The following is a 13,366-nucleotide window of genomic DNA, read 5'->3' as shown; positions in this document are numbered from 1 at the left end:
TCATGCAGAATGACACAGTGAGTGCAGAGAGCATCATACTGACTCCCCTCATGTTAAAACATCCTGTAGTAAGACACTGAATCCCAGCCAGCTGGAAGAATACTATTCTCCAGCTGACCTTTGACCCCTGAGCCCCTTTTGTCCAGGGTGTCTCTCAGGCAGTCCCCTTTGACCTGGAATGGATTCAATTGCTAGAAAAAATAGCTGAAATTATTAATGAGATTGTAAATATCCTCAGATTAAAGGATTATTGGACACAGTAACAACATTACATTACTGTTGAATGAAAAAAAACACAGAATTATTAATATGTGAGTAGACAAACAGATGTCTAACACTTAAGATTACCAGTCTTAGTGTTCTTACCACTCCTACCAGTTCTGGTATTACTTGACATGTATGATGATGATGTATGTGCTGGGGTGGGGGTGGAGGTCCTAAATGAGCAATTTATATCCACTAATAAAAAGTATATGTGTTATATTTTTAATTAGATCTGAAGTTTACGTTAACGACTGCAGGGATTTTTTGTCTGTTTCTGTGGCAGCTTCAGACCTGAATGAAACATTTTTTAATCCTTTTCATGTCGATGTTTGTTGGGAAACAGTACGGCCGGTTTGAGGCGACGTGTGTGTGTGTGTGTGTGTGTGTGTGTGTGTGTGTGTGTGTGGAGTCGTCTCGGAGAGCAGCCGAGGCTCCGACATGCCAGCCTGTTACGGGTTTGTGTGTGTGTGTGTGTTGTCACTTAAGTAAAGCCGGCGTAATCCTGTAAGGGCGGATGAGTAGACAGACATGTGATGCCCCACTTGTTTCTTAGGTGGAGGGGTGGTGACGAGGGGGGCTGGCAGGCATTACCTGCCAGATGGAGAGGCTTTTGTTAGTGTGTGTGTGGGCGTGTGACTGATTGGACACAACACTAACGACACTTTTTATCAGATGTTTTTGTTCCCACCACAGTAATAAAAGACAACACCTTGATTCAGTGTCTAATAGATGAAGTGGAGACGGAGCCAGATCCAGATTTTGATGAGTTCAAGTCCCAGTCAGTCAGGCGTTTTTTGCGCATGACCAGCACCACTCGCTCTGGCCATCACACTCAATTAGCAGAGACTTCCTGTCCTCTCCCTCACCCCCCCTCCGCCAGATTAAATCCATTACATCGACTGCGCACTTTGCCCTCCTCAAGGACGACACACATTCTCACACTTGAGTGTAGTTTAATTACTGTATATGTTAAAGTGCTATCTCCAAGCGTTGAGGTAGTCACACAGGGGCGTCTGTCAATGAGTCTTTGACGGGGGTAGAGATGAGTGCCACCAGCAGCACCAGGCTCAGTCCCAGTCCAAACTTGTTGCAGGTGAACGAGCCGAAGCGCTATGGCTCCACGTTGTCGCTGGAGGAAAAGTGTGAGCAGTCTTTCTTCCTCTTTTACTACTACAGGATGGAGGACGAGGCGGTGCTGGACCGGGGGGCGTCCTTACTCAAGCACATCTGCGACGAGGAGGAGGTAGAGGGTGAGTTTACCTGTACCTGTGCACTTCTGTCTGAATGTGATCAAAAACGTCTTCCATATAATGTAGAGTGCAAGGCAGCAGAAAATTCCTCCAAGGTTGAACTTATTTAGGAAGTGTATTTTTATCTTCAGAGCCATTTGACTAAAAACAATGCCATTAAAACCAAACAGCTTTTGAAGTTGGAGATTTTCTATCTTTCCTCAACAACTTGATTCTTCTGATTTGTTTTTTTCTTTTTCTTTTTAATCCAAGCAAGGGCACTCATTGAGAGAAACAGGAAGGGCATCATTTAGCCTTTTAGAGACTGCCAAATTTCGCACACTTCCCGCACGTACGCCATGGCGTTCACCTGTTTAGCGAGCTGGCACGAGAAAGATGTAGAACAAGCAGCATGTGATCCTGTGTTTACCTCACTAATCCCCACAAAGACCTACAGGACAACAAAGAGAGAGAAAGAAAACCTTGCAGTGTGTTAAAATGTCCTCGGTGACACCTGATAATAATCTGTAAAATGAGTATAGTGATATTATAATTGTATATTACCGGCATGTGGATTAATGTGGATTTGTTTCTGCTTGATCCGGTGTTTTATTTAAATTTTTTCCTGCTCAGGATGCTCCTTGTTGCAGAGGAGTGAGGTCAGGTTTACACGGTGATGACATTCACCCGCACCCAGCATCACAGTTTTCTTGTATGCAGTCCAGCAGATTGAAGGGTCTGGCATTGAGCCAGTGTTGCCATCCAAGAACCTCACGTTGTGTTTTGGTGTTTTGGTGGAAGAAGTCAGAATGGCTCCAGCACCAGCTCTTTGTTGTTGCTGGTGATTTCTTTTTGTTTTGACAAGAAAGAAACCCAGGTCAAGCCAAGGATAAAAAGATTCATTCTGTCTGAATGATCAAACTATGGAGGAAAAAAAAGATGTACTTTTGCAAGATCATGCAAAACTATCTTGAGATTTCTCGACCTCCCAGGCTCCGTATAAAACTAAGAAAACTGAATTTGAAATTCTTTGATGTTGCTGATTAAAGGCTTGTACCAGAACGTTTGCAAATCTTTAACTACGGTTCACATATTTTACATTTTTCCCAAAGAAATTCAAATGCATTTCGTAGAGTTTCATATATATAGTTATATATATTTTTAAGTAATTTCTGTTCCGTTAATATCCATTCATTTCTGTATAATATAAATCTGTTAGACTTTTGAGACAAGCTTCAGAAACCTTCTGATTTTTGTGATGCACAGAAATGAATGCAAAACAACAGCTGCAAAGAATGGCTATAAAAACAGAGGCATGGTTTATTAACTGTGATGTGAGATGTATCTGATTTGTAGTTCCAAACCACTGGAATGATCCTTTAAGTAACATGATTAACGAAACCGAGTCAGTGACAGAATCTGCACAGCAGTGTCCCTCATGCTGGAGATCAACATTTTGTCAGGTGTCGCCTCGGCTTGAACCCTGCTTCAATCTAACTTAACTTCCTGTGCGTAACCAGCGTCTCAGCTGTGTCTGTGTCTGTGTCCTCGTCTGCAGGCTGAGGCTCTTTTTTTGGAGCTCAGCGTCCTCCTCCTCCTCCTCCCCCTGACCTCAGAGCCGACAGACTGATAAAAAGAACAAAAAGAGATTGTAGGAGATAAACCTCTGTGAGAGGAGCTCTCAGTCCGACGGCCAAATTATCATGATGTGACACTGATTAACCTGTGTCTAACATATTTGGTATCTGGCCCTGCGTCACAGATATCATCAGTGATCAAGATAGATGAGTCAGTTATGCAGCTCAGGTTATGATACGAGGTCAGTCAGTCAAATGATGCTATATGAGCTTACCACTGTAGTTAGGATGAGCATTAGATCCTAAACTCTGTTAAAGCGATGCATGTTTTATTGCTGTGATATAATTCAAAGTTTCTGCTGAGTCAGAAACCAGTAGAAAACAAAAAAAGCCCGGCTATTACCATCTCTCCCTCTTCATATGTTTAAAGCTGCTGAGTATTAGCATGCTGTCAGTGCTGTGTGGCGTGTTGCCATCCTCCAGCGCTGGGCAGGTCCCAGCAGCTCGGTTACCGGGGAAACTGGCGGTGGCGTTGCCTCTCCTCAGAAATCTTAGTGAGCTCAACAAACCACCCAGCACACACACACACACACACACACACACACACACACAAGGATTTCATTTCATTCAGTGTGTGCTTACCAGGCAGCTCCAAAAGAAGTTCTTCTTCCACCCCCTGAAAAAAGAAGAGGAAGTCGTTTTACAAAGCTCCCCTGGCAGTGTGCAAATCTTCCTTTCCAGCCCCTTGACTCGACTATTTTTTATTCCCTCTCCTCCATCACTCTCCTCTCCTTTCTTGTTGCCGTTCAGCCTGTGCAAACGTCTTCACGCTCTGCTTTAGGGCTCATCTATCAGCTCTAATGGCACTGTGGTCTTTCTTTCTCTCCGTCTGTCTATGTCTTTGCTCTCTTTTGTCACCGTTCAGCCATCTGCTTCTGGGTCTTGCTGTAATGCCCACTTGCTGTCAGGTGAATCTGATTGCTTCTTTGGTTTCTCAATGAACCAGTATGAAGGTAAAAGGTACTACAGGGCATTTATATAAAGCTATTTCTATTCCCTGTTGTAGTTTTTCCAGTAGAAGCGAAGGAGAGATAACTCTGATGTAATATCAGAATATTTATATTTATACTACAGTAGCTCCAGGAACAGCATAGCTCAGGCCAACCTGACCAACCTGACCCTGACCCTTTAATTATTCATGAAAATGGGCCAAATTACAGATATTAAAAACTGTCTCAGTAGTTTCATCTGGAATAAGAAAGACTAACTACAGTCTGCAGTTTTTTAGAGTAGATGATTTCTGCCTTTATTGTTTTCCTTTTTGCACCGATGTTGCCGGCAGAGCTTCACACGTGTGCGATTGATCTTGTGTTCTGTGTTTTTATGTTGTCACATAAACATGGGACAGGTGCCATCTTTGTTGAACCAAAAGCCCAGTGAGCAGCAGCTCTGGTGCGGGTGATGCTGGTTCTGTTTCAATGTTTTTGTTTTTTTTTTGTCTTATTTTCTTCTGGAGAGTCTCTGTTTTTGTCTTTCTGTCTCTCCCACTTTCTTTCACTATTTCACATCTGTTTACCACAGTTTTCTGTCTTTTTCTTTCATTCATCTTCTGCCATGAGAGAGAGGAAAGATAATGAAACAAGTATTTCTTTATATACATCTGTTGTTATATATTAAATGATTTAATCTCACTCTGTATAAAGTGAAAACTACATCAGACAGAGAAGCAGAAAGTTGTGATTAGGGTAAAATATTCCCTCTTATTTCCAGTGTCCACAACATAATCGTCTCTGATCGTCAGCTTGGTATGCTGAACCGTCGGTGTCAGCGAATTTAGATGAACCCCTAAAACACAAGGCATTGTGGTACAAGCGAATAATGAGCGCTCTTGTGCTTCAAGAGGGATCATTGTTTGTTGTGTCGAGGGGTTCGGACACTTCCTGGTTGTTGGGTCATGTGCGGTGCTTGGCTCTGCGTTACCCGACCTGCTCAATCGACGAGAGGTGACGTTTGACACTGATCGCATTGAGCCTTTTGTCTCAGGAGCACTTTTGATGTTTGCTCTGAAAGGTTGTTTTTTAAGTTGGTCTTCCTCTGCTCAGGAAGGAGAAGCTTGTGATGTTAGGAGGGTGGTCGAGGTTGTAGGTTTCTGGGAGGTCTGGACAGTTTAACTTTCAAGAACGTGTGCAGCTATTAGAGAGAAGGTGAGGAGGTTTTAGTATGACATTACTACACTAGAACTGAAGATCAAACATTAAATTATTGATACTTAAAGGCTATACACTTGGTTGCCAGTTTATTAGGTACGCCAAATAAAAACTAATGCAGTCTAGTTGTCCATTTCTACTGCAACAACTTCTCCAGGAACCATTTTAGGAACTCCTTATGAACTCTCTTGCATTCTGACTGGAGGAACCAGCTTGTTCCTTGTTCCCAAAAGGTGCTACCTCTCAGGTTGGTACTTTCTGACAGGGAACAGAGTATAGTTGTGTTGCTTTACAGCTTCACTCACACAGAAACCAAACACTGGTTCCAACTAGAGATGGGGATCCTCAGTTTTTATTGAAGAAATGATAAGAAGAAAATAAGAAAGATGAATCAAATAAATTATGTTTTACAAAACAGAAATTAAATAAAAAACAAATAATGAGTGTTTTTTCTGGAGGAAAATGAGCATGTCTGCTTTGTCAGGTATGATCCTGGATCGCTTTTGACTGATCCTACTCTCTCATCTCTCAGAAAACATTACTCCATAGGACCTGTTGGTCTTGATAGCAGTATAAGCTTGGAGCTTATTGATTTTGGAGTTTTGACAAATTTGGGACCAGGTCCGTACAGATCCGGATCTCGATCCCCATCTCTAGTTCCAACATACACTCAGTTGCCAGCCTCCCAGTAAGCTACACTAATGCAGTCTTCTAAAACTGCCTTGTAATGGATATCACAATACAGCAGCACAAACTACATCCTCCAAAATGACCATGAAGTTGAATCTACAACTCAGACCTGAACTTCTGGATTTATCACAGGACTGTAGCTAGGTGGACCTAATCATAAACAAGTGGTTTTAATTATTGATTCACAATCAAATCATTAAATCAGAGAGTTTCGGTGGGGCTTCAGATCTTTGATACTGTTGTAAAAGAAACTGATTGTAGTAGGGTTTACTGCTTTGTGTAAACAAACACAGTCAACTGGAATTTCATGCCTGCAGTATCAAAGTTGGTTAAGAATAAATGCCCTGAATCAGATACTTTACCTAAAAATATCAGCCTAATGACCAGCATCTCTGAACATGGATGTATAGCATGTTGGCGTGAAATCTACGTCCATCTGCATAGTATGTTATTAGCAAACAGTCTGGTCTGCTTTTCATTATTTACCCTAAACCACCCAACTACATGTAAAACTGCATGTCCTGTTGGTACTGTGCCAACGTGCATAACAAGCATGTAGTCATGCGAGCAGCCATGGCGTCTTCGCTGCTATGTGCTACTTCTTTCTCTGTCCAAATATTTGTTTTGACAGTGTACTGCAACCTCTATAACCCTGCTCCGTTACGCTGTCTTGGATCTGTTGTGGGCCACGTGAAAATGTTCCCTGCTGGACTGAGTTGAATACTGGTGGTCAAGATTTGGTTAGGGTTAGGACTATGTGCTGTAAATTCACACCACGTCATAATTTTCCAGATGTTAATGCTTCTAATTTTGCATTTCCCGACAGTGGTTTTGTGTCATTTCGTCTTTAGCGTCAGAGTTCATCTGCTGTTTTGTGTTTTTTTTTTTTTTGAAGGTCACCACACCATTTACATCGGCGTGCGCGTGCCCAAGAGCTATCGACGTCGGAGGCGTCACCGTCGGAGAACCGGTGGCCACAAGGACAGAAAGGAGAGGTTGACGGAGAGCACCTCTGACAAGTCGGACACAGAAAACAACGATGAGGCCAGCAACAGCATCCTCAAACCTCTCAGTAAGTTCTGATGGACTCTGTGTCAAGGCTGATTAGAGTTCACGTCTGTCTCCACTTGAAGGCTCCTCTCTTTTCCAGAAAAAAAAAAAAAAAGCTCCTGTTACTCCCCGTGACCCCGCAGAAGTTGCTGAGTCCACTTAGAGGCCAGAAATAGCCGTGCATGTCTTGCTGAGTGACGAGTCCGTTTCGACAGAGCAGAGTGAATTTTTATTGGAAGTAATGGCTGCTCGGATACAATTGTACTAGTGCTGATATGAGTCTCATGAGTCCAGTGTATAAGTGCGTGTCTTTCTGTGCTTGTGTCCTTGGTTGTGGACATAAGTGTATCTGTCTTTGTGTGCGTGCTGATGTGCTGGCATCTATATGTGTCAGTGATCGCGCTCTTGGTTGGCTGAAGCCTCTTCTTCTTCCTCTTCTTCCTCTTCTTCTTCCTCCGTCCTGTAGAGTGTGAAGTTCGATGTTCCCTCAGGCGCAGCTGCTCAGACAAAAAGAGCTCCGGTCAGTTTGAGAAAAAGTTGAGAAAGAAAGAAAGAGGAGGAGAGAAAGGTCACGTTCGGTGATTGTGAGTTAAGATGGGAGTTAAAGTGTAAGCCCTAACTCTTACTGATATCAGCATTTTTTTCTCTGCTGTGTTCAGCTTAAGGTTTGAAACAGAACGTTGGTGAAATCCTGGAATCTTTTTCCTCTAAAAACTACCCAGATAAAACAATATGAGAAGGGAACATCTTATTTTGGTTGAACCGCTTACGATTTATAAACATATACTCATTAACATAAAGGTTGGGAACTGCAGATTTATGTCTGTTTTGTTGAGGACAGAGTTCTTCTGATGAACAATAACATGCAGTAATTTGGGAGAGAAACAGAGGATGTGTGTTAATTCTATGACTACATGAGGTCCACGTGTTAACACAAGTCCTCTGTGAATACGGCTTAAAATGTCCTTGCTTCCTGTCAAATCCAATAATGAGTCAGCCCACTGTCATTTCTAGAAAATGATGTAATTTTACACATGCTTGTTTGCACATGATGTGACAAAAGGAACCAAAAATATGCCAGAACTGGATTTTATAACATGTACACATTACTTGATGTGGGGGATTTTCTTCAGGACACAAATCCAGTCAGAATAGATTACAGCCGGCCCATCTGGTTGTCGCCACCGACTGTGATGATGCATATTTAGCAAAAAAATGGTGAGTTTTATAGATTTTTGGTTGTGTTCCTCAATCACAGTCAGAAATATTGAGCTACACGGCGGCAAATTGCTCTGTAATAAGCTCCCAAAGTGGCTTAAGAAGTGAGTATTGATGTTGTGACAGCTTTTCTGTTACAGCTTCTCGTGAATCATACGGCATTTTTGAGCACTAACTCACAGAGTAGTGCAGCAGATCCCAAACTTATTTGGCCCTTTAGTAGCTAAGCAGTGCCTAGTTTACCATTTACACAGTGAACAAGTGATGCTTTTTAGATGCCTGAGAGGTAAAACTTGCCTTATTCTACAAGAAAAATGCAGACAATTTCTAAATCTGTCTAAGATGGTTCTTTACAGCTGCTAACAGTAGAGTTGTTGTCTGTATTTCCTTTTCATATCCGATTTTACACTTGTTTTCAAAGCCTGACCTTACCTTTACCCTAAACCAATTTGTCTGGTTATTGAACCTTTGCACCAGTCTGCCAGTGATGCCACTGTGCACGCCGATGCTAATGGGTTGTGTCTGTGGGGCCGTGATGGCTGTGTTTTGGGTGGGGTAAATATTCCAGCCTGTTGTGTGTAAACAGCAGTGCAGTTACTCTTCGGACTTGCCGGTTCATTTGCTCACATTTGGTTTAGCAAGATTAGTCTTTTTTTTTCCTGAAGCCTGTATTTGGAGATAAAATGGATCATAGGCTGGACGACGCTGTCGAATACTGTACCGTCTGTGTTCCTTTATTATTTTTGATTTTTTGTGCTGGTGGTTACGTGATTGAAATCTGACTTTTCTGTTTCGGTTTTCCACTTGTTACAGGGGCATACCTGACATATATGCAGGTACAGCTGCACTGGGGCCCACGACAGTTCAAGACCCCAAACATGTTTAGTACTGAATCTACAGTTTACATTCACACTTAAAGGGAAAGTTCAGATTATTTGAACTGTTGTATCCATAGTTTGGAACACCCCATACCTCATAACCCCAGCTATACTTTAAATGGTGAGCAGTAAGTAATTACAGTACTCTGTGAGCTGAGTCATCTGCCATTTTGCATTGGGGCCTGGTGCTGATTCCTTATGTGCATTCATAGTCGAAGAAACAAGTGGAAACCAGAGGCTCAAATGATGTAAGCAGACATTAAGGACAGTCAGTGTGTGGATGTGAACGGGTATTTTTTTTGTTTCTTCACTGATTCCCCCTTAAATCCAATCGATCATGGCTCCTTGAGTCTTTACCTTTTCTTCTGGTGTATAACTCTGTTGTATAATACTAAAAAAAAAAAAATCTATTTATGTGTGTGAAAGGGGAAGACAACCATCCCTCATTCCTGAAAAACTCTGTGAAGTCAGGCTGTTATGAGGTAACATCTAAAACACCTCCGTCTGTTTACAGCAACAGTGGTAATTCTCCATTCATGGAAAAATGCGACTATGTCGCAGGAGAACGTTGAGCATTGACGTTTTGTTAACAGTCAACACTGTGGTAGTCTGCTGGTTCATATGGGCATGGAAAGAGCGAACGCTGTTATATAAAGATTCTGTGATGGAATTAAAGTGTTAATGAAGTGTGCAGTAAAATGGCATAAAAACACAAACAGAGAGTGTATAGTACAACTAGTATTTTTTCACAATGAATGGTTCACTTGTTTTATTGTATGTAAACAGACTTTTGTACATTTTATCTTCTATTTGATGTAAGTACACTGTTGCCTTTTGTCTTCTTTCACTTTTGATTTAGCACAATATGTGTCAACAATTTGAAACGTAACAGCTCCTAATAATGGATTTTTTCTTTCCTATAATGGAAGAGAGTGAAAGATTTTTAGTTTAGATAAACATTCAAGTTTTTTGGGTGAGTTATTGGATAAACCACACAAACGAACCATGAACAGTTACATAAGTCTCACAAGGCTTTATACTCTTTATACTAGCTTCCTGTACCCCCTGCTGTAATTGTTTCATGTACACGGACAAAGAATGCAAATATTCACACCACTAGGCAGCTTGTTCGTAAATTAAACACTGAGTGGATAACTCATAATGCAGAGTTGGACACTTTAGAGATAAATATGTGATTCTAAGTAATGTCCATGTCCCATCTGTGTCTCTTGGCCTGGCTAACTTTTCAGGGTCAAATAGGCATATTAGCTGATAACCCGCTATCTGGAAAAGCTAATGAGCTAGCAATCTGACCTTCATTAATGTCAAGGGCATTCAAGTGACAATAAAAAAAATGCATTTTAAATTGAATTCAGCTCATTTTTTGAGGTTTTCCCGGCAGCTAACTTGTGCTAAAAATGTTGTTTATTGTATCCTTTGACATGTGTGACAGTAGAGCAGCCCTGCCTTTTTAAGAAATGTTTGTACAGCTAAAACTCAAATCTGCAGGCATCTGTCAGGCACGCAAAAACTGACAGGCATGCAGTATACCTAATGTCCTACTGTTATTCGCTGCCCTTCTCTGTGGCACTCTCTCTGGGAAACAGGGCCGGCCTCAGGGGAAGGCTGTTGTCTGTCGTATGGACTGAAATCCTCTTGTTTGGTCAGATGGACGCTGCAGGGACATGCAGAGTGTATCCTCCTGGTTTACATGTGTGTGTCCCACTGCAGAGTTATTTGACCCCTGCTCATTTTGATGAGCGTGTTTTTTTCTCCCCAAGCCTTTTCTGCTAGGATCAAATTTTCTCTCAAAGTGGATTACGAAGATTATTGAGAAACTTGGTTCTTATACAAATGGGTTTAATTTCCCAAAGTCGGGGAGAGCAAGCAATGATTGCTGAAATGTGCTCCGTCTTTTTGTTCATGGTTTATTTAGAGGATACCTACCTCTCAGAATTTAAAGAACAAGCTGCAAACTTTGCTTTTTCATTGCACCTACTTTGGTTTACCTGCGTCATCCAGTTAACTTCAGTAAATGAGAACTTACTTGATGACAGCGGACATGAGTGGACACGAGTTTGTTGACATCATTTGAAGGTGATTTTACGGTTAGCCAAATTCGTAAACTCTGCAGATTTTGCCCCCTTAAGATTGTTGTCATAGGCATGAAATTGAGAGTCCAGAAAAGAGGTCAGATTACTGTAACAATTTTCCTCTGTTCAGCTCCACTGCTTCTGAATTGTCTTTGTAGAACTGTCTAGAACCTGATCGAATCGTTTAGCTCTGAACAATCTTTGGCTACCTCAGACATAATCAATACTGACTCTTTTCATGTACTAGACACACTTTCTTCACTTAATGAATACTTTGATTTTTGTATTGTCAGACACTTTGACTGATTCGACTCTACACTGTCCTGGAGATCTTTATTGATTCTGCTCTATTGTTTCTGCTCTAGAAATAAGATATACACCAAGATAAACAGTTGTTTGATCTTGTTTACAGATCAATATCAACTGCAGTGGAAAAACTTTGCAGCAAACTGGAAGGAAAATCAATCCTCTGTGACAGAAAGTGACTTTAAAGACAAATGTCAATCTGAAAAAGCAGCAACTCCCCAAATGGAAGATTTTTGAATATTTTATTTTAATCTATGAACACACACACACTTTTATCTCTGCTTACACCTTTGTCAGATCTTCCTATACCGCCATAATTCATGCCATATTCCTCCAATGACTTTGAATATTCTTAAACATGAAATAAGCACCTTACCGACTGTGAGGTGTTCCTCAGGGCTCTAACTTGGGACCCCTACTGTTCACAGTTTTAATTATACTTCCCATCAGTTTACATCTCAGATTATTATTGTATTGATAAATCAGGTTATACCTAAGTTATCCGTCAAATCCAGAGATGAAGATCTTGAACAAATAAATCTAAAATTGAACTTTTGAGAGTTGGCCGGCCGGACCCTTTGCGACGTGTCTTTCCCCTGCATTTCTTGTCTCCTTCCACTGTCTCCTTCGAAATAAAGGATTAAAATGGCAATGTTTTATCTCATAAAGTATAAGTGTTACATACAGCGTGCAGTCCAGTCACCATTTAATATATTTAATATCAGCCAATGTGAGCCCAGTATAGCTTGATGCTGTGTAGCTGATATTTTTGAGTTACTTCTGTGTCTGTACTACTGTTAGGATGTAATTTTACAGTGAACTGGTTTATCTGGCCTCTGCTCTGGTGTTAGTATGAGAAGGAAAATGACAAAAGCTGGAGGATGAATGAGACTTATATACTGGTAAATGCTGAACAAAAGGGTGCATTAAGCCCTTTTGTAGACAAACTTGGAATCAAACAAACTTGACCTTGCTGTGAATAGATTTCATTGTGGGACAGTGAAAGCATAGAAGAAATGTGGCTGTACATTCAGCATACCTGCAGACAGCAAAGAGGATATTTCATTTCAGGTTCTTCTCCCCGTCCAGCTGGTATTTGTTACATTCTCATCAGAGCTCGACCACCTCGGCTCTATCACAACAAAATACCAGAGCTCGATGGTCCGGGGTATAAATACTGTGCTCTCAATGGATCACCCTCAGGGTGTCACTCTGCATTCAACCCAATCCCTGCTCACTGACTGTGTGCTCGCTGCCCTGCATACTGAGCATCAGACTTTGTGGCATGGAAAACATTTCCTGTACTCTCAGTGATCCTCTCTTGTCTTTGCGTGAGGTGACGCGGAGCTGCATTATCACTGCGTGTACAGTCATAAACAATGGCTGTGCTATTAGATCCCATGTAGCCTTGTACTCTGCAGAGTTTTTTCAGAAAGGTCAGAGGAGATGGAAGGTATTTGTGTAGGATGCATGTCAAGAGTGGGACTAAACAGGCCTTTAGTGGCAGTCACACTAAGCTTTCTACTGGGCAGCGGGGCATTCTTCCTCCATCCCCTATCCCATGAGCCTCTGCTGCTGGGACAAAGTCCTCTTTGTATTCCCATGGCTCTTGGCGAGAGCACACACAGCTTTGAAATTGTGTTTGAACGATGGGATTTTCATTTCTATCCCTCCTTTTCGTGCTTGCTCTCACCCCTCTTTGCTTTCACTCTGCACTGAGTCTCACCCCCGTTGTCCCCCCTAACCCTCCTCACCCACCCTCCCACCTTTCTCTTAGCAACTGCCCGACTGGGACGGTATTGCATTGACACCAACACTGTGCTTGTTATCAGGGTTTTTCCTGGATGGCATGAA

The 13,366-nt window shown here is 41.8% G+C and overlaps 1 protein-coding gene across 3 annotated transcripts in view; it reads left to right on the top strand.

Annotated features, from left to right (window-relative positions):
* slc4a4a (solute carrier family 4 member 4a) overlaps positions 1 to 13,366 on the top strand; it is a 48,999-nt gene that overhangs the window by 4,202 nt on the left and 31,431 nt on the right. For all 3 annotated transcript variants that reach the window (XM_018688473.2, XM_018688472.2, XM_018688469.2), the window contains exons 3-4: positions 1,441 to 1,514; positions 6,863 to 7,039. In XM_018688473.2, the coding sequence (XP_018543989.1) occupies positions 1,441 to 1,514; positions 6,863 to 7,039 (251 nt within the window). The remainder of the gene's footprint in view (positions 1 to 1,440; positions 1,515 to 6,862; positions 7,040 to 13,366) is intronic.

Source organism: Lates calcarifer, linkage group LG13 (genome assembly GCF_001640805.2).
Source record: "Lates calcarifer isolate ASB-BC8 linkage group LG13, TLL_Latcal_v3, whole genome shotgun sequence".
Classification (NCBI taxonomy): domain Eukaryota; kingdom Metazoa; phylum Chordata; class Actinopteri; family Centropomidae; genus Lates; species Lates calcarifer.
Note: the sequence above shows the minus strand (reverse complement) of the source record. Positions and strands in the feature narration are given on the sequence as shown.